The sequence below is a fragment of the Acanthochromis polyacanthus genome, chromosome 18 (genome assembly GCF_021347895.1).
Source record: "Acanthochromis polyacanthus isolate Apoly-LR-REF ecotype Palm Island chromosome 18, KAUST_Apoly_ChrSc, whole genome shotgun sequence".
Lineage (NCBI taxonomy): Eukaryota > Metazoa > Chordata > Actinopteri > Pomacentridae > Acanthochromis > Acanthochromis polyacanthus.
In genome coordinates this window covers 4,110,624-4,131,893 of record NC_067130.1, presented here as the reverse complement: position 1 = coordinate 4,131,893, position 21,270 = coordinate 4,110,624, and the positions used below count along the sequence as shown (strand labels likewise).

Here is a 21,270-nt window from a genome sequence, read left to right as displayed (position 1 = left end):
GTGTGTGTGTGTGTGTGTGTGTGTGTGTGTGTGTGTGTGTGTGTGTGTGTGTGCAGGAGGGGGGCGGGTTAGGGGACAGCAGTGGAGGCGAAGAAGAAGAAGAAGCAGGGGGAACCTGATGAAAGGAACCGAGTGGGAAAATGCACCCGCTGACCCACAGTGCATTAACAGAAGAGGAGGATCACAGCGGAGAGAAATAAATCATTTGCTAATGTTTTCTTTCATTCAGCTCTCCTCTTTGCTTCGTCCTTTGCATCCTACCTCATGTTCTTGTTCCCTTCCTGGCTGTATCTTTCCCCTTTTTTTGTGTGTTTTTTCACTCCTTCTTTTTATCTGCCTATATATGACTGATCTACGCCCCCTCCTCCCCTCACTCCCACCTCATCCCCCATCCTCCTCCTCCCTTCGCTACCATAATTTAAGGGGCTGAAAGGCATGGCGAGCGGAGAAAGAGAAGAAGAGGGAGCTGAGAAAAAGGGGAGACCCTGCAGATGAGGGCCTTTTCCCTTCACGGACGTGGCACAGATGTGAGGGGTGTTTTTTGTGAAATGAGTCGGGGAGGGGTGGCGATAGGCTAATTTGCGTGGTATAAAGACGGGGCCCTTTTCATATGCAGAGCGCCACTTTGATGCGCGGCCGATGAAAGCTGGAGGGAGCGCCGAGGAGCGGAGAAGAGAGGCTGACGGAGGGGTTCTTTGTCCCCTGACAAGAAGGCATCTGCTCCACGCTGCCCTCCTCTCCTCCTCTCTGCTGCTATACCGCCGCTCCCACAATGGGACAGCCGAGAGGGAAAAGTGTCATCAGAGCACCTTAGAAAACAGGACATGAAAAAAGGAAGAAAAAAAAAAACAGCCGCTTGGGGTTGGTCTGTTGGCGTAGGGGTATGCATATCAATACAGACTGACACCAGATCTGAGACATGCACACTGAATTGCAAAAACATGCAGACATACTATAGACGCATTTCCATAGCTCCACAGCTGACAAAACACATCTTCACATTGACTGATTGTCCCTTTTGAGAAACAAATAAACCATACAAACTTTCCTCTTTCATGGGAATCCAGATCAATGGCCTGCAGGGTGAAAGGTGTGCATGTGTGGCGGTGAGATCAGAGAAAGCGCACTGAGGTGAGCGCCGCTGCTTTCTCTACTCTGTCACAGTCTCGTTGTGCGCACACTGTACCGCATTCAGAGTGTCTATGTGTATCTGTGTGTGCACGCATGCATATGTGTGAGCACGCGGTGCTGATCATAGGCGGCCGGCTCACCAGGGCTCCCTCGCCAAACACTGGCCGATTTCACGCTCGCACAATAGCCGAATCTCTGCAGCAAAGGCGGAGAGGGTGTTGGCAGGGAAAACAGTTCCCTTTGCTTTAGTAGTTAATTCAGTAAATCTTACACATTGATTCACTTAACTACCTACTCCGGCTTTGGATCACATCCGCGTTTTACTTGCATAAAAAGTTTAATGATGTACAGTGTTTTGATTCCTCAAATCTCTACAGTGAAGGTGGAGGAGTTACTAAAACTCAAAGACGTAGAATTCAGGAAATAAGTTCTCAGATTTTGTTCACTTATTTGGGGCCTAAAACTAAATTCGGTGGAATGTGTTTGCTGAATTTTGAGAATATCAAATCTTTTCAGCCCTGGTTTAGTGAATAAAAATAAATGCTTTACCTTGAAGGCCATATTTAGGGTTCAGTGTCTGTAGAGGTGACACTCTATGGGTCAGGAGGCTTGGTGGGGATGCAGACAGAGTGGTTTCCAGCAGAGCATAGTGATTATTATAAGACTTTACTATAAATCAAAATTTGGCAAGGTTATATAAAATTACCAGCTTAACTGTACATATATACTTCCAACTGTACACTCCAGTATGCAACTGAACACATTGCCAAAACACAAACGGTGAAAAATCGTGCACCCTTCACCCTGTAGTTGTCCATCAGCACCCCCAGCCATGGCTTGACGCTCTTCATGACATCCTGAATGAGGTACTTCTCCATTTCTGATCTGTTGTGGAATATCAGGTTGTCCACATGGATGAATCGTCGCACTGCCGAATGGGTCACAAACGGGGCGAAGTACTCATGGTCTTCAAATCACCTAAAGCATGTTTGTGTGTTGACTGGAGGGGAATATATCAACAACTTCTAAATGGATTGCTAGAAAGTCACAGACACTCCATTCATGGTTTCCAGAGGATGACTCATACAAGGTTTTTTTCAGTACTCCTGCTTTAGCCAGGCCAAACCTTGATGACGTATTTCAGCTGCAGCCTCCCAGCAGGAGTTCGCCACAGTGAGCTGCACGGCGGTGGTTCTGCAAGGTAGCAGGTCCAACCACAGCTAGCCCACGACGGTCTCCTCCTTCAACACCTGAACTGCACTGAAAAGTAGAGCAAACTCTGTGTTGGTGAACTCTCTGTGTTGACTCTTCTAGCTTCTACCTGAATGTGTGTGGTTTGACTTTAGTTTCACTGCTGTGTTCCTCTTTGTACACTCAGATACCACTTTTACTAAACTGTTTACTCGTCATCTCCTGATTTTATCAGAGCTGAATTTAGTAGCTGCTGATTTCAGCTAAACCTTTTAGACTGTTGTTGTTTCACAATAAAAGCTTTCCAATGGCATAACTGCAAGATCCAATCTCAGAAATGGAAATGGAGGCAACAATCCTCCTTTGAGTAGTTTCAAACATTACTATTATTCATAAGCATCAAATATATGACTAAATCACCTTATCACATGTCTGTTTTATGGCTTTAATGCATATTCAAGAGCAATTTTGTGGTCTAATTATACTGAGTCAGTCCAACTATGATGTTTCAGAGTTTTGAGAACCTTGTGGTCGTACATCAGGCTAAGAAATAATTGGTCACTGACTGGTTGTCGTTCTCTCCTAGGTGATCTTTGCCCTGAACCAGACATTGTTACAGCAGGAGTCTCTGAGGGCAGGAAGCCTACAGGTTCCATACACCACCGAAGACCTCATCAGGCACTACAACTGTGGAGATCTCAACTCCATCATCTTCAATCATGACACCTCACAGGTTAATACCTCTTAGAGTCTTGTCTTGTCTTATCTTTATCTTCATCTCATCTCTGCAGTTATGTAACTAGTCATTCGGTCTAATAAGAGTCTTTTTGACCCCCTAACCTTATGTTTGTCACACTGACATGACCCCTCGACCTTTTACCTTCACCCCTGACCTTCTGAACACCCTCACCCTCCCCTTCTCCCACATCCTCCTCTTCTCCCTTGTCTACCAATGTCTCTGTACTGTTGCCGAGTTAGTTCTTCTGTTCTTCCATCAACATCTTTGCCTTGTCTTTTCCAAGCAATTTCAGTAAACCTCCGTCAGTCCAAATCGTGTTTTCGCTGTTCTTTTGGCTACATTTTGTCAGTTGTGTGGTGGGAAGTGTAATGTGGAAATTAAAATGATTCGGTGTTTTCATTTACACAATCTGAATCAAAGTCTTTGAAATGACACAAATCAAGAACTCTCCTTTTCTTTTTCACCCCTGCAACTACAGGTCCCCAACTTCAATAATGTGACGCTGCCACCCAACGAGCAGGTGACGGCCCAGGAAATAGACAGCTACTTCCGACAGGAGCTCATCTACAAGAGAAATGAGAGGATGGGCAAGAGGGTCAAGGCGCTGCTGGAGGAACACCCCGAAAAGAGCTTCTTCTTTGCCTTTGGAGCAGGTTGGTGTTCGATCATTAACGTAGCGTCACGTTTTTCTAGCATTTCAGATCAAAATGTCAGACAACTTCATCAAAGTACTCAACAAGATTACTTTTGGCCATACAACAAAATGACTTACATTCCTGTCTTTTTTTGAAAAACACTTGTGCAAAGAAGGTAGAAGCCGTCTTAGGTGTGAGCAGCTTCACAAACAATGAGAAACCAAAGACGACTTAGGAAAGACGGGACAGAAATCCCAACTGATCGGGAAACTCAGCGGTTAGTCTTCTTATTCTGGTGTTGCTAACCAGCTGATCTATGGCTTCACTCATCCACAGCTGGTGGTCTTTATCAGCTCTCAGAGCAAATACTTGGAGTTGCTCAATAAAAAGATCATTTTATCAATGCAGGACTGACCAGAAATAGACTTGTGGCCTATTTGAGTCACTCAGAAATGTCAGTGTGATGCTTTGAATTCCTCTGTAACTATGCAGTAACCTCATAAGAATCACACAGCTGATAAGAGACCTGCCTTAAAACAGGGAGGATGAAAACAAAAGATAACACCAAGATGTATCTGTGTTTGTGTGTTTACTGTGTATTGCAGTATATTTATGCGTCTCAGTTGGGCAGCCTTTGTCCTAATGGTTTCATTTGGCCTCTTGTTGTTCAATCAAAGCATTAGTCACGCCTAATAAAGGAGACAAGGCTATTTTATGATCATTTACTCGGGCTGGTTTTCGGTTGAGATGATTCCTTCTCACACAGGAGACTGCTACATTTATCTAACATCATGGATTTAACATGGCGTGTTTCGTACACTCATACAAAGCCAAAGAAATCAAGTATAGCTGGTGTTTGCGTGAGTGTAGAAGGGTAAAGCCTGTGTAGGATTCTTATTCAAGAGAACCTGTCAGTTATCTATCGAAAAAACGCCCGTTTACACATGCCTTCATTGTAGCAGTGTCCACATTACCATCTAATTAAAATGTACCACAGCTAAATGCTTGAGTTAAAATGCCCATTTTGCATGTTATGAAGTAAAATGGACTTTTAAGTTGAGTCACTGAAACTATCAGAAGTTCAGCAAAGTTTACGACGTGTTTCAAGTGAAGCACGGATAACAAAACAATCAGTTTCACCAAAGGCTGACTTTGAAAAGACAGAGTTTAGCGGCATCCGTTTCTTCTGTCAGATGTTCCTAATAATGACATCGGCAGAGAGAACCAGATTGTTCGTCGGTCCAAGTAGAAGCTTTGACCAGAGAGAGAGAAACTTTTGCAGTCTGTTGGTCTCCAAGCTGGCAGGAAACAGCTGAGGAAAAGCAGACACACATACACACACACACACACACACACACACACACACACACACACACTAAAGCCCTAACAAGGAGTACATTTCACGGCGCGTCCCTGAGGAGATGACTTTACAAGCGCTTGGTCTCTGAAGGTGTGTGTGTCTTTGTGTGTGTGTGTGTGTGTGTGTGTGTGTGATGGTGAGTGAAAGTGATACCACCAATCAGCCCAGGAGCAACTAGTCTTAGACATACGGAGGGCAGGTAGGGTCGACGTGTACAAGGAAGGGGATCACACATGCACACAAAAGACACACACACACATGTATGCACGCATAAATGCACACAAAAGACACACACATATATGGACGCACACACGGCCAGACGTCGTACTCAAAACCGATGTGGGTAAAATGTGTCCTTAATTATCCCTGGAGGGGTCAGAGGACACACATACACACACACACACACACACACACACACACACACACACACACACACACACACACACACACACACACACACGCTAACTCACTACAATGGAGCCCATTATGTCAGCACGCTCAGCTCTCCTGCTACCATCAGCTGTGAGTCCAGTCTTATCAGCGATCATCTCATGTTCTCATTGTCTGTTATTGTTCTGCATTTTCAAACTAATAATTCACTAAAATGTAATTGTTGCCGCAGCCTTAATCGGGGGAGAAATACCTGTGGTTTTTTTTTACCCTTAAATCATAAAGCCGCACGCTTTAGATAATCCACAATCACCTGAAAGTCATCCGGTCTATGAACTAAACTGGATTCAGAGGAATTAGAGTCGCTGGTTGTGAAATCGCGGTGACATATTTAACATATTTCTCTGCCCTAAGTAATGATCCCATTAGGTCGCAGGCCTGTGCAGATTCCTGACCGATGCTATGTGGAAAAATTGTTGAGGGTTTTCATTTTTTTTTGCCTTCGGTAAGGTTTATTGCCACAACAAGTTAACAAAACAGTTTGTACAGAATAATTTATTCCCTTTCAAATTGAATGGTTGGACACCCGACTGCGCTTGGCCAAAGGAGGCTGAAGATATAACAAAAGATACGTTTGTTGAAGCCTAACCCATGCTTTTATGTCAGTATTGAAGGCAGTAAACAAGGTAAATGTTGTAAATGTCTATGCCACAATGACTATGATGCTCTTAAGCAAAAAAACACTCATCAATCTATGATGTCATATGAGGCAGAAATGGATCAATATATAACTGAGGGACTTTTGAAGTCCATGGGATATATCTTGCATACATTTTTATTTTTTAAAAAAAGCATGTTTTTTATGTTAATTATAAACATGTCCTTACAAAATCCATAATTATTTATTATAGAAACAATCCCTTATTGAGAAAAAAATAACTGGATATCACTAAAATGTCAACTACTTTACAAAAAGTCCTGCAATTATATATTGACCTATCCAGAATGACATGAAAATGATCCATAATTACAGAAAATTAGTCCAGAATAATATGAAATTTGTTCGAAACGAATCAAAACTTGTCCAAAATGACTCAAATTGTCTGGGTCAGTATATAATTGAGGGACTTTTGAATACCATGGGATATATCTTGCATACATTTTTATTAAAATATAAAAAACTCATGTTTTTATGTTCATTATGATCACGTCTTTACAAATCCCATAATCATTTATTATCAACACAATCATTTATTAATAAAAAAAATGACTGGATATCACTAAAATGTTAACTAAATAAACATCCAAATTGAACAACCACCTTCTAATGAGCTAAACAACAATAAAATGATCTGATTCAGAAATAGTTTGGATTGTGTTCTTTTTATTAAGTTGACATAATCATGACAGATATTTCGTTTTTGGCAATATATAAACTTTTATATGGAAAACAACAAATTGTATCTGTGTCTGAGACATCACAAGTCCCGCAATTTTATATATATTGACCTAAAAGATCTAAAATCATCATTTAAATTTGCTGAATATGACAGTAATATGGTATAGTCATGCAAAAGCAACTGAAAAATGGATAAATGTGCCGTTTTCATTGTCATCTGTGTCTATGGGGAGAAATATTAGCGATTTTTTTTTTTTTCTGGGGGGGGGTGGAGAAGTTGGAAATTGTTTATGGAGAAAGCATTAACGGTCAACAACCGCACGCTGCCAAACCAGAGCTAACATTTTCTAACCCCTAAATAATTTCTCATGTGTTTATAGCAAACACACACACACACACACACAACTTTATACCAAGCAAGACAGATTTTGCCCCAAACCATGTGCCAGTTGTCAAGATGAATTTACACCTTGATACCAGAGCGAGTGGAAGAGGATTAGCACGTTACAGGATGTGAGTACACAGGCTGAATAGAAGATGTCGCAGTGCAAATTAAATCAAGCGAGTAAACATTTGGTTTGATACCTGAGACTGTGGAAGTATGTTTTCATCAACAAAGAAGCAGATAGCTAGATGACAAATGGGATGAAAGAAAAAAAACATGAAACTGAACTCAATTTGGTCCTAATATTAGCAAGAAGCTCATTTCTTTTGCCAGCGAGTGACATGTCCAACAAGAGATTTAGCAGAAATCAAGAATATCTTCTAAACACAGGACTTGTTCCTGCCACTGAATATGCTTTGGCTGAACTTCTTAAACCTGGGTGGAGACAACATCCTGCCAAACTGAACTTGAACAGAGCTCTGGGGATTGAGTTTCAGTCAGACATGTCTGTGAAAGAATGGCTGACTGAGAAATTGTTCAATTACTTGTCATAATAATAAGAGGGCAGTGAGTCATTTGTAAAATAGTAAAATCTCTGGCATCACAATAAGAAAATAGAAAATGTTAGGAGATCCTTCTGCAAGGCTGGAACAATAACACCGGAGGAACCGCTCGAGACGTCTTTCGGCGAAATCGTGGATTCAATTAGTCAGAAAAACAGGAAAATGTGAACTCCTTTTGAACATTTCGATTCTCTGGTTGGGTCCAGACTCAACAGAATGCAGCCTGGGACCAATTTTTTTGCCCTTGCTGTTGGAGGAACTTCGTTTTTTCAGCGGTCTGGTCAGAATACTGGTCAGGACGGCAACAGTCAAACAAACAGTCGTGGTCACTGGTCAGAACTTCAGCCCCGCAGGAACACACACATGTTTCTCTGTTTCATTCTGCACACTTGTTCAGTCATTCTTCACATTTTGTCGTCTTGAGGTCTCTTTTTTTTCTTTAATTCATCATATTGTCTTGAGAAAACTGCATTTTCAGGATAAACAGAAAGACTGGGAGATGCTTGTAGCAACGTTACATTCACGACCACCCGGTAGATCAGGGGTGTCCAACATGAGGCCCGTGGGCCAAAAGTGGTCCTCCAGAGGGTCCAATCCGGCCCTCAAAGTGTAAAAATTTCAGAGAAAACATTAACTGCAATTTATAAATTTATAAACTACAAATTTAAAATAATTTCTAGATCATGACAAATTGTTTTGATCCTACAGTAAAATACTAGATTGTTCATTGTTTTTTTTGTCTAATTGTGTATCATTTTTCTAATATTTTGTCTTGTTTTTGTAATTTTTTGTCTGACTTATTTGTCTCATGTTTTGTCATTTTCTCATTTTTGTCATTTTCTGTTTCCTTTGTTTCTTGCTTGTGTTTTTTGTCTCATTTTTGTTATTTTGTCTTTTGCTTTATTCATTGTTTTGTGTATCGTTTTTGTCATTTTGTTTCATGCGTTTGTCATTTTTGTCTTGTTTGTCCATTTTTTGTCATTTTATAACTTTTTTGTCTATTTTTGTGTCTTTCGTTGTGTTTTGTGTTTTCACATTTTTGTCATTTTGTTTTTAGCTTTTGTCATTTTTTGTCTCATTTTTGTAATATTTTGTTTTAATATTTTTGTGAACAATTTTCAGTCTGTTCATGATGTTTTCTTTTACTGGTCCGGCCCATTTGAGATCAAACTGGGATGAATCTGGCCGCTGCATGAAAATGAGTTTGACACCCCTGCAGTAGATGGAGGATAATTTGTAGAAAGAAAAACTTTGCATGCATCTGCAGCTCAAACTTTATCACGTCGTGTTTCTTTTTGGCACTAAATAAAGCAAAAACAGATTTATTTTGGTAACAGAAATACTACACTCAATCTTTACTGACATCTGCATCCAAAGAATTGTCAATAAAAAGGTTTTGCTTGTTGTTTTTTTGGGCAGCTTGACTCTAAACTTTGCTTACTGGCCGGAGGAGTATTTTTGACAGATAACATTTGCCAGTTCTTACACTCTGTCAGGAGGCATTTGAATCTCAGCAGGCTCAGATAGAACATAAAGCAGTCGAGTCGTATCCATCATACTGGAAATATGACGGTTTTTCCACTTTTCCTGCGCGTAACTAAACCGCTGTCCCCGTTTTTGGGTATTAGGGTATTGTCATGCCTCGCTGTGCTTTGCAGTACTGTAAGTAAATACCTCCTAGAAATTTGTCTTTTCCCCTCCATGTGTTTGTCTGAACTACCACACCCATCACTCACCATAAATGATGATGTTGAAAAAGCGCCATATGTTCAGACAGGCATATGGAAGCGGTTATTGCTGCGCTCCATAGGTACAGTAACCCAATCCATGTATACAATCTGAACCCTTGTTCCCTTTATAATCTCTGCCATACCCTGGCACTCTTGACTTGAATAAAATGATGTGTTTACATATCGCTGAAGGCTGAGGGCTCCGTTTTCTGCCGGCTCTTAAAACTTTTTTTTTCTTTCCCTTACCAGACTGAACTTGAATGCGTCCATGTTTCGGGGTCTCGGCCCGAAGCTGCTTAGCACACCATGATTCTCCCTCAAACTCCGCTCCAAAACCACAAATTTAAATATTTGCGGCAGTGTAATTGCCAGTGTGGTTGACAGGCTCTAACGGTTACTGTACTTTGAAATGTTTGACTCTTTTCACAGACAATTAAGGTTTGCCTTTGGATCTCTTCGCTATTTAGCTTGGTAGGACCCTCGCTGAAGTGAATACCCCTCGGTTAGTGAGCTGTTTAGTGCGGTGGGTAGCCTGTAATAAATGGATGTCTTGGCCCGTGAGCTGCGGCTCATGACAGAGGTTGACATGAACTCATAACTCACACTGAGCACCTTGACATGTCAGTGTGTGGGTAGCTGTTGGTACTGGAGCGGGGAAATGGTCACTTAATGCACAGTGCTGTGATATGAGCACAGAATACTGGCAGCCTTGATAATGGTACAGAAGGAGCATTACTTAATGGAAATTTGCTGCTTTTTATTTGTTTCAAATCCGAAAATAAGAGCATAGAAGTGAAACAAAACTCAACAGCAGCAGTTTTTCGTGTCTTCTGCATCTTGCCGTGCATCTCTGGGAACCTCAGGAACCACAAAAATGAGCGTTTATCCGTATTCTGCTCTGAATGTATTTTCTGCTGCCATAGATTAAAAAAAACAAATGCAATAAATGGGAGGAATTAGTGACCACTGTGAAATATGCAGAAAGATACAAAACAAACCCATTTAGCTTTCAAACTGTGCCTAATTTCTGCAAACTTTCAAAGCCACAGACCTTTAATTTGACTTTAGTGGACATCTAAAAGTTTCCAAAGACACCAAATATGCATGAAAGTGTCTGAAATAAAGCACAAAGCATAATCTTCATGTTTTACATTGGACTGAACAGTGCAGCTTTGAAGACTAGAGTCCTGGACTTGAATATTTCCCTCAGTATAAACATTGTGTGGCTGTAATGAGGAGTTGGAACAAACTAATGCGGAATATACATTAAATGATACAGCTGGAATTTTAACCATATTTAGGAAACAGTTAAGACAATTTATATATCTCATATAATTGTATATAAACGCAGCTTTAACTTCCCCCGTGTGTGTAACATATAAAGCTCAGAGCTGACTGACTGGACGTTCAGATTCGGTTATAAATCTTTAAACCTTCCACCTACCTGCTGGTCCAACACTACATCACTGCAGCGCCTTTTTTCCTCCCCCTTCTTCCCCAGATGGTGTGAAAGTCAAAAATGTGGTGCTTTTTCACAGCACCTCACACTCATAAACAGCCAGTTTACAACTGTTTGGGGTAGTCGCTGACACGAGTACACTCATGTCGTCCAGCACCATTAAAATCCAGAGCAGACCTACCACACAGCGGGCAGGAGAGCGGGCCGGCAGGGGCGACCCGTCTGCCAGGGCTGGATTAAAGCCCAGATTGCAGTTTGAATGACACCTTTATGCTACAAGTTTTATTAAAAAAAGATTTCTTAGTTCTTAATAGTGCAGCTTTTAAGACTTTTTTTTCTGCTGGAATAGAGAACATGCTGCTGCTCTTATTACTCCATCAAGGAATTGCGGAGTTCAACGATCGATGCATGTTTGTCCGTCCGTCTCTCTGTCTGTCTGTTAGCAACTTTATTCAAAAACAGACTAACAGATTTGGATGAAATTTTCAAGGAAGGTCAGAAATAACACAAGTACAAAGTGAATAGATGTGGACAGTGATGCAGCTTGTAGTCTGGATCCATGGATTTGTTAAAGATTTCTGTATCATTGTGAGATAACGGCACGGCGTCACTGTAAAGGCGCGTGTCCACTAGATCCGGCAGTTTCATTCATTATCTATGTGAAACGCACCGCGTTGCATGCTGGTCTGGTTCTGGTGAGTTTCTAGCTGTGATCCGGTGCGTCTCTCCGGAGCTCATTTTCATAAAGCAGACTCAGCTTCTACTTTATGCAAATTATATACTGCATGCCAAGGTTCACAAAACTTTCATCAAACATCTAAACTAGTCGTTGGTGAGCTATAACCAGGACAGATTCAGCTACTGCACAGGTTATTTCTCACCTCAAATGCTTTCAGAAATACTTTTGGCTGAACTGTTTTTGTAATAAAAGAGGAAGTTTGCGTCTGAGCCGCCATGTTAGTCCGGCTTGAAATCCAAGAGCAGACAGCTCCCGAGTCGATACAGTTGTCCAGTCAGAGGCAGAATAGTTGGAGAAGAAGGTCGGCAGGAGTTGAACACCTGCTACTGGCCTCAAGTACACGCTCACCAAGCGGTTGATTTTCAGATGTGGCGTGTTTACATGTGGGGAGAAACCAGGGACGGCTGGTATAAATGGGCTAACAGGGCTAAGCCCTCCCAAGCTAACACAAAAAAGATGAGAAAATTATTTTTCAAATAACTTACAACAGATTGCTTTAAGTTTTGGTGAAAACAAAGGTAGCAACAGCACCAATCAGTCAAAAGAAAAACATAGTATATCTCTAAATGGGTTTATTTTTTACAGCCCCAGCAGATACGGTCCGCTTTCATTCATTTCGTTCTTGTAAGTGATTGACAGGTGTCATGTCCCGCCCCTGTGATTTACTGATCATTTGGGCTAACTTCGGTCAGCCCACAGGCCTTTGACGCAGCGAGAAAAGGTTAAGCTATGGCGGGCGTTAGCATGAACGAGGTGGATTATTTGCTTTCATGTCCATTTTCCTCAATGTCTTTGGAGGAAAACTTGGAAGTTAAGAGACTGGGATCACATCAGCTGTCGATGTGAGCTTCTTTTCAAATAAGGTAGGCCCATGGTGGCCTGTTAAAGGACTGTGACACCTTGTTTTTGCTGAGGTTATCTGTTGAACTGAAGGCGTGTTTTGCACTACATGTCGCCAAACAGTTGTAAAAAGACAGCTGCAGCAGGCTATCTGTGGGCAGTCCTTGCAGTTGGAACCCATTTTGTAGTGGTGTGTGTGAATGAGAGTGTTGATGTAGAGCACTAAAAAACTATAGTGTACCTGTAATTGATGTAACTGTGTGTATCATAGGTGATGTTGCTTTTGCAGCCGTGTTAACCATTTAATCGGTATTATGCATTTGTTAGCCCACCCAACAAATTTCACCACCAGCCGCCAATGGGAAAAACACATCTAGTGGAAACATAGCATTACTATGACTGCAAATGAGCGCTACGTCAGCTACCTGCTGACAATCACATGACTGTGATCCGACTACAAATCTTCAGTTCCAGGTGTTAATCCTGCATATTGGAGAGTGTTAGTTGTGTGTTTTTGTGGCACATTTTGGTGCATTATTTCACCAAATTACCTGCAAAATTCTTCTGAAACCGTTCTGGACTTAACTGGACTTATCAATGGTAAATGATAGAAGGAACAAGTGATTTAATTGTGGAGGCGTTTCTGAGTCCCATCAATTCCTGCCATTCACTACATATTTAGGTCATGTGATTCAGTACCGGTACATAACGTACACATGCATAACACACGCCTGTGCCCAGCACACGGTCATTTTGTTTGTGGGTACATCTATATTAAAGAGAGAGATTACAAACTGGTGATTTTAAAAAAGGGATCTTTGAGGATGTGTGATGAGAGAGTAGAGCGTTTCTCTGGGTACTAAAGCCAATAATACAAAATAACTACAAAACAAGACAATATTGACCAAAACATGACTGTTTCTAGAGAGAAAAGAAGTGGATGTTTGAGAGAGGAATGTCTGTAATCATAATTAGTATGTTTACAATCCTAAATACAACCCAGATAAACTTGAAAAACATGTTGTTTTTTTTCTGGTAGGATGGAGCATCTGCAATATATCCTCCTTCTTAAAGGATGATAAAAGGAAGATAAACCTGTCAGCCCCTCCGGATAACTAAACGCCTGTTAAGCTGCCGAGTGAAAAGCGCCTAAATATATACATTTTGTTGCGCTCGTCCGCTCAAAGGCCTCCCTACATGAAAGACATATTTCATACAGGCCACACTTCTCTCTCAGTTGCAGCAGCTTGTCACAACAGCTTGCTGTGATTTATTGAAAGAGTTGAACTCCTTACCCCTGACCCCATTCAAACCCAGCAGTATTTCCTTATCCACCTGGAACAGGCTCTTTACGTGCCTGCTCCAGGGCTGTTTTCATTTGGACCAGTAATATCTCGCTCCTCTATGAAAGGGAAAGGAAAATTATATCTTTTAGCGAGCGAGCAGCAGTGCATCTATTGATGATTTTGAGTGGGAATTGTTGTGAAGGACCTGTCCCTTCTCATTTTGGAGGCTAAAACATAAAGGAGAGCAACACGCCGCCCGGAGGGGATGAAGATATGAGGAGACAGAGGAAAACATGACTTGTGTGATTTGCGGCTTCCACTCTTTCTCTCTCTGTGGAGTTATTGAATACTTTTTTGTTTGGCTGGAGCAGGGAGTTTCCTGGTTCGCTGTATGAATGAGCCTGTGTTGCTCCGTCACACAAGCAGAGAAGAGTTGGGGATTTCATGGAGTGTTGGTTTTTACGTGTTTTTTTTTTTAGGTTGCTAGACTCCAATTAGCTTCATATTTATACATCCAGAGCTTCTATTTAGCATTATGTTTAGACTGTTAGAAGTTTCTGAGCTTATGTACATTAACAGATATGGATGTTTATGGACCATATACACTGCCCGGCCAAAAAAGTAGTCAGACTGCCTTTAGCTTTGAGTACTCATTCGCTGTGGCATCTTCTCAGTAAGCTTATGCAACATCACAGCATTTATTTCTGTCCAGAGATATATTCATTTTTTCACCAAGATCTTATATTGATGATGGGAGAGTTGGACGGCTGCACAAAGTCTTCTCCAGAACATCCCAAAGATTCTCAACGGTGCTGAGGTCTGGATTCTGTGGAGGACAATCCATCTCATGCTCCCTGATCCACTCATTCTCAGTGTGAGCCCCATGAATCCTGGCATCGTCGTCTTGGAACATGTCCATGCCCTCAGGGATGAAAAACTCCACTGATGTAAAGACCTGGGGCCTCATTTATAAAGCTTGCGTACGCACAAAACAGGGCTAGAAAGTGGCGTATGCCACTTTCTACGCAAAGGTTGTGATTTATAAAAACAAACTTGGCGTGAGAATGTGCGCACCGGTGCGCCAACCTTGATTCTTGATGCTTTCTTACGCACAAAACAGGGCGTAAATCACAAACTTTGCGTAGAAAGTGGCGTACGCTGTGGACGTTGTGATTTCTAAAACAAACTTGGCGTGAGAATGTGCGCACCGGTGCGCCAACTTTGATGCTTGCTTAAGCACATTTTGGAGACAGAGGGAACGGCAGTGCCGGAGGGTGAAGTGGCGAATTGAAACCAGATTGATCTCAAACCTTTATTGTTATCACATATTAGACTTGTAGAGCCGGATAATCATAAACCCTCATTGTTGTAGATATTCATATAGTGCGCCATTCGGCCAACGACTGTATTTGCAGAACTATGTTCATATATCAACAGGGGCGGATTGAACGTTATTTCATTCGGTCGTTTGACCGAAGGGCCGGTATCTGGGGCCGGTGCGGTGATCTTTATTAAATAATTTTGTTTACTGATCACCCGGCACCTGTATGGCTCATCCATCTGTAGGGGTGGTCTCCGACCCAGTGGCCCGAGTTCGATTCCTGTCCGCGGCACTTTTATGCATGTCTTCCCCAGACTCTTCTCCCCATTTCCTGTCACTCTTCACTGCAACTATCACAGTAAAAAGGCAAAAAAAAAGTAAAGAATTTTGTTTGTTTATCCATATGCGGCCGAATGGGATGAGCGTCCAACCATTAATCAGCCCTGTACAGGCACACATGCTTCACACCACAACCCCCGAGTGAAGATGAATTTGTCTATGTGAACCGAAAAAATGTACATTCAATCAGTTTACAAATTATTTGTACATCGGACGTGATCATAACAAATTTAGTGGCAGGGTGGCCTGGGTCAACACATGATTCATTCATCCTGACGCACAGCAGTGAAGACTGCCGGCCGGCGCTGCGTGAAATGCCGTGGATCAGCAGCTTATTTATATACAGATACATTCATGAGTTACTTTGCATTGACCATTCATGGTAAAATGTGGGTGTGTTGTGGGCGGAATGTGAGGTGGATCCACCTGTGCAATCTTCCAGCTGGTGTGTGATTTATCAAGAAATTGCATGCAGCTGTGCTTACGCACAGTTTTATAAATCAGGGGTGAAGGGCATACGCCCTTTTCGTATTTTCGGCGTACGCAAACTTTAGTATGGATCCTACGCAATGTTTTATAAATGAGGCCCCTGGTCATTCAGTATATTCAGGTATCAGCTGACCTCATTCTTTGGGAACATAAAGTTGTTGAACCTGACCAACCCCAGATCATAACCCTAACCCCCACAGGCTGGTAGGCACTAGACATGATGAGTTCATCACTTCATCTGCCTCTCTTCTTACCCTGATGCCCCCATCACTGTGGAACAGGGTAAATCTGGACTCGTCAGACCACATGACCGACCACATTGGACGGTTCTTAACCTGACTTTAGTAGTTTCAGAAATCTCCTTAGTTGTTTTCTTTGCTTGATGCAGGCCAATAATTTGACCCTTCTAAGACACAGTAACATCCTTTCCATGACCACAGGATATGTCTTCCAATACGGTGAAATGAGAAAAATGAGAAGCTCCTCACTGCATCAGCTAGGGTTAAAGAAGTTGTTGCAGATGAAACATTCATCACTGCAGTAATTATCCAATGGAAGACTGTTACCCATTTGCTCAGTTAAATCCAGATGGTGACTAGATTTTGGCCAGGCAGTATGAGAAGAAAAGCATTTATTTTTTCCAATGCAGATAACATTCAGTGAAGGCTAAATCCAGTCTAGACATTGTTAATGTGATAAATGACTATTCTAGCTGGAAACTTTTAATAAAATATCTCCATAGGGGTACAGAGGAACATTTCCAGCAACCATCACTCCTGTGTTCTAATGCTACATTGTGTTAGCTAATGCTGTTGAAAGGCTCGTTGATGATTAGAAAACCCTTGAGCAGTTATCTTAGAACATGGATAAAAGTGTGAGTTTTCATGGAACACATGAAATTGCCTGGGTGACCCCAAACTTTTGAACGATAGTGTACATTTTTATAGTGTCTTGTGAATGTTACTAGTCAGCAAGATCATTTGCAGACAACACGGTCACTACTAGCAAGCAAAAAAGGCTTGTTTTTATGTTAATGTCAGGCTAAACTGAAAGGGAATTTTTATTTTTAGTCATCCACACATAGCTAATACATTTATCTGTAGGTGTTTTTATATTTGTGAACACGTTTTAAGAGTTTTGCCCTCAAATTTAAATGGTAAGAATATAAAGGAAACAGAAAGCTTTGTAAAATTGTGTGTTGCCATTCCTGTATTATCAGTGCAGCCATATCAAAACAGTCTTCTGAATTCAACACAAAAGGGTTTTAAATTAACTCGCGCTGAAATTACTGCTGCGGCTTCGTAACTCCTGTTTGACATCGCAAAAGGGTCTGGAGCGAAAGAGAGATTGCAATCAGAAAAAAAACAATTTTCTGTTTTTGTTGAGGCTGTTTCAGATGTTTTAGTTGCTGCAGATTTAAAAACTGGCCATGTTTCACTGTGATGCCGAAGTATTTGCAGGAAAAGGCACGAGGCCTAGAAAATAAGCCCTGAGTCCTCTGAGCAGCCCGGTCTGACTAACCGGGTAGTGAAGTTTAGAGAAGAGAGAGACTGGACATGAAGCAGCGTAAACAGATGGGTAATAGACAGAGAGAGATAAAAATGATGTTATAGTAACAACATCTGGCAGCAAAATGAGTTGACAGTGCAGTACAGAGCGACAGCATGACAGCCAAAAACAAAGCCTGTGAGGTTTTACAGAAGTCGATCTGCTCTTAGTTCTAATTCAGACCTAATTCACTGATGATGTGCAGGCCTCGCTGGACAACTACAAGATCTCTCGCAGATAACTCAAACTAAATGGGCACAAAATTGTACTCTAAGCCACATGGTTTAGATAGAAGCACTGTGAGAAAACATCTAAAGGAAAAACTGTTGTGGAATGCTTTCTAAAAAGTTCGAGGGCGTCTGACTGCCCTTCGGTATCCTTCTTCTGGACTGAGGCAGTTGAAAGGCTCAGCAGAGGCTCGCAGCGGGATCCACAGCTCGCAGAGGTCCGTTTGTTTTTTCATAGAGGAAGTGGTTTTGAGGCCAGAGCATGCAAACTGCAGAAATACATTCTGGAAGATATGGATGAAAATAAAAATAGAGTCAGAACCTGAGGAATGGTGGCGACTGAATTTGAAGAAAGATCGTGTTTAGACTTTCAGTGGTTTATTTTTGATCTAAAGTGTAATCTGACTGGTCGGGCCATTTCAAAGACAATCTCCATTTCTGATTACAGTTAATATTTGTCTCAGCTTTCAGGTTTTTGGTCCTCGGTCTTTAGAATAATGGTAATCCAACGCTGAAAAAAGTGTTTGGTCTGTAACTGTCTGATGTTTGTTACAGATTATATGAAGGGTTTGGAAGCAGAGTGGTCTGACCCACTTTCTATAGTTTTCAAGAAAAATGGGTTCAAAGTTTTGTTTTTTCAAGAATGGTCTAACATTCCACTGTAACGCTGTATTTGGGTTGTGGGTTAGACAACTTTACTACTAAAATCCAGACCATAAAATATTAAGAAAAGAAAGAAATGATATAAAATTCAGTTTGGGGTTTTGGGGGTTGGGTGGATTAGACCACTCTGCTTCTAAGCCCCTCATTTTATGTCTGTTCTCATATCCAGGTGTAAAACTGTATTATTTGAACTTAAATAGATGATACTATCCAATAGACTCAAGCAAACAAAAGAAAAAAATGTGAATTACAGATGTTTGTCAGATTACTTTATCGTTATTCATGGTGGACATTTAAACTAAATATTAGCTATATTATTTGGACTTAAAAATAATCCAATAAATCTTTCTGTAGTCATCTTAAAACCACTCAAATGTGTCTTTAAAACCACTTGCAGGGTTCGGACACCCAGATTGGTTAAACAGATTCATGACATGAGTTTGCACAGCATTGAAGAACTAAGAGCAGCACCTGTGTTTCTTTTAGGAATCCCCACAATGATACATCTGCTATGTGACAATAGTACATTTATGTGCTGTGACCAAATTGCAGAAGAAAAATTATCCTCCTTTCCTCGTGTTTATTTCCTCACAGTGCATACAGTCAACATTTATATAACGTTTGCATGTTAAAAATGTCAAGTATGTTCACTGGAACATGCAGAGAAAAGAAGGTACAGATTGTGGATCAGTGATAGATGCTGCATGATCACAGTTCATGCATGATCCTCACAGTTTGGTACGCCGATGAAGCGCAGATTAAATGCAATGTTTAACCTCCATAGGGTGGAATTTTTCCTGCTGCTCTTAAAGTAATGAAAAGAGCATGTGAGTACAGTCCTCCACCCTAGTTGTTCTAGTAGTTTATGCATAATCTTGCTTACAGAAAAACAGACAGATGTACAAACAACACTGACAATGTAGCGACGCCCTGTTGAGGAATAATTGCCAAAATTGCTTCAAAGTTGCAGTGACAAAATACAATGCAAAAAAACTGCAAGTCATGCAAGAATGTAGCATGTTTTATACAGCTGTAGCAGGTGAATTTCCCTGTAATGGTCAAGCAAATTTTGACGCAAAAAAAAAAAGAAATATCAAATACTTACACAGAGAAGAAGCTGGAAATAAACTCACTTGTTTGCCAAGTGCTAAGAGACTTTGAGGGAGATGAAACAAACAAAAATGTGGCTGTTTACAAAAGAAGAATAGAGGGAAGTCTTCAGGAGTTCTTTTTAAGTTGTAATTATTCTTTCATGTCATGTTTGATGCTGGCCACGAGTGAAGACGATGAAAGAAGCAGAAACGGCTGATCAGTCATGTGAGTTAGATGTTTTCTGTGCCATAGTTTAAATAAAAAAGCTGATTCCATTCCCTGTCATGTACATTAACTATTTTTAAAACCACTTTAAGTTTTGCAAAATTAGGATTTCTTTTGCTGTTTAATGTGGTAATTGAAAATGTGCATAAAAAGACACAGTGGAAACATGGCTAGTTCCAGTCATGGCAGTTTTTTTCTTTGTGATCTGTTGCACCTGTGTTAAACTGGACGTAAGTGCTGGAAAGTAATTAAGTCCATTTGCTCATGTGGTATACGTAAGTGCAGTCTTCAGAGGCTTTACTTAACGTCTACTAAATTCCAGAGTGAAGGCGGACAGGTAGAGGAGCACAGTGCCACCTTACACCTCCTAAACTGCTTCTAAAATCTGCTTTGACTCTCGTTTACAGTAATATTCTCTGGGACTGTGGCGGGGACATTCAGAGCTGGCAGCGCTCTGGTTTACTGTGTCAGAACTGCTCACTTTTACAGAATTTTCTATCTTTGATCACATTTTTTTCCCTCTTTTTTTTTCTAATTCGACCACAGTGAACGAGCTGGTGTGTCTTCAAGTGCCATAATTTCTTGGCAGCGAAGAGCAAAAGTGAGGACTGAGTGCGGAGACTATTGCAGCCTGACAGATGTAATCCCTAACACGGCTCCAAAGTGCCGTGTGCCACCACAAATTTTCAGTGAGGGTTTATTTAAAAAACAACCTCACACCACAGACCTCTTATGCGCCCTGTTTTTCATTTCTTCTCAGCAGAAATTCAAAGCTGGAGCTGCTCAGCATGATCTCGAGGAACCTCTTGCAGACACTTGAGCGGCTCTCGCGGTAATTATAAACATAAAATGAAGTGCAGAGCAAGACAAAGTGCTTCGAATGCGAGCACGCCGAATGATCCGTCTCTTTCAGCTGCAGCGATTATATATTTTACATGTAATTTTATTCATTAAGGCTCTCTGGAAGCTAAACAAACCACCTCCTGCTGCATTCCACCAAATACCAAGCGTAATAAATTTCACTTAAATGCCTTTAAAAGGGCACATCCCTCTTAAATATTTGTCTGGGGCAGCGACATCGATACTTTGAGGGAATAACTTGGTGAAATGTCCTGATGTTAAAATTACAGATGAGGTGGAAGTGACGGAAACCACGGCTCACATTTCCACTGCGAACATGCAGAATTTCTGTCTTTTCGATCTAATGTCTTCAGAATTTACATTTCCCACACTCTGTTTTCCTAGTTTGGCTTCAGATAAAGAGATTCCTGCGAGCCAAACTGAGTCACCGCTTCAACCAGCCTCATCTCCGCTTCTATTCCATAGCAGACTTCACGTCAGGTCAAAATACAGTCTGCGTAGTGTCTCTTCTAAAACCGAAGGCCTTACAGGATGCTCTAATCCTCAACTATGACTGTCTGGCATCTGTTGCCTTTTCGCCTTTTGTCTCTTCTTGTTTCAAATTCAGCGTTTGACATCAGCACCTTCTCGTTCTGCTCTTCTGTCTCCGCTTCTGTCC

At 41.3% G+C, this 21,270-nt stretch overlaps 1 protein-coding gene across 1 annotated transcript in view; it reads left to right on the top strand.

The window, feature by feature from the left end:
- Positions 1-21,270, top strand: part of trabd2a (TraB domain containing 2A) — an 80,241-nt gene that overhangs the window by 34,702 nt on the left and 24,269 nt on the right. The window contains exons 3-4 of the mRNA XM_022208069.2: positions 2,909-3,055; positions 3,540-3,714. Of these exons, the coding sequence (XP_022063761.2) occupies positions 2,909-3,055; positions 3,540-3,714 (322 nt within the window). The remainder of the gene's footprint in view (positions 1-2,908; positions 3,056-3,539; positions 3,715-21,270) is intronic.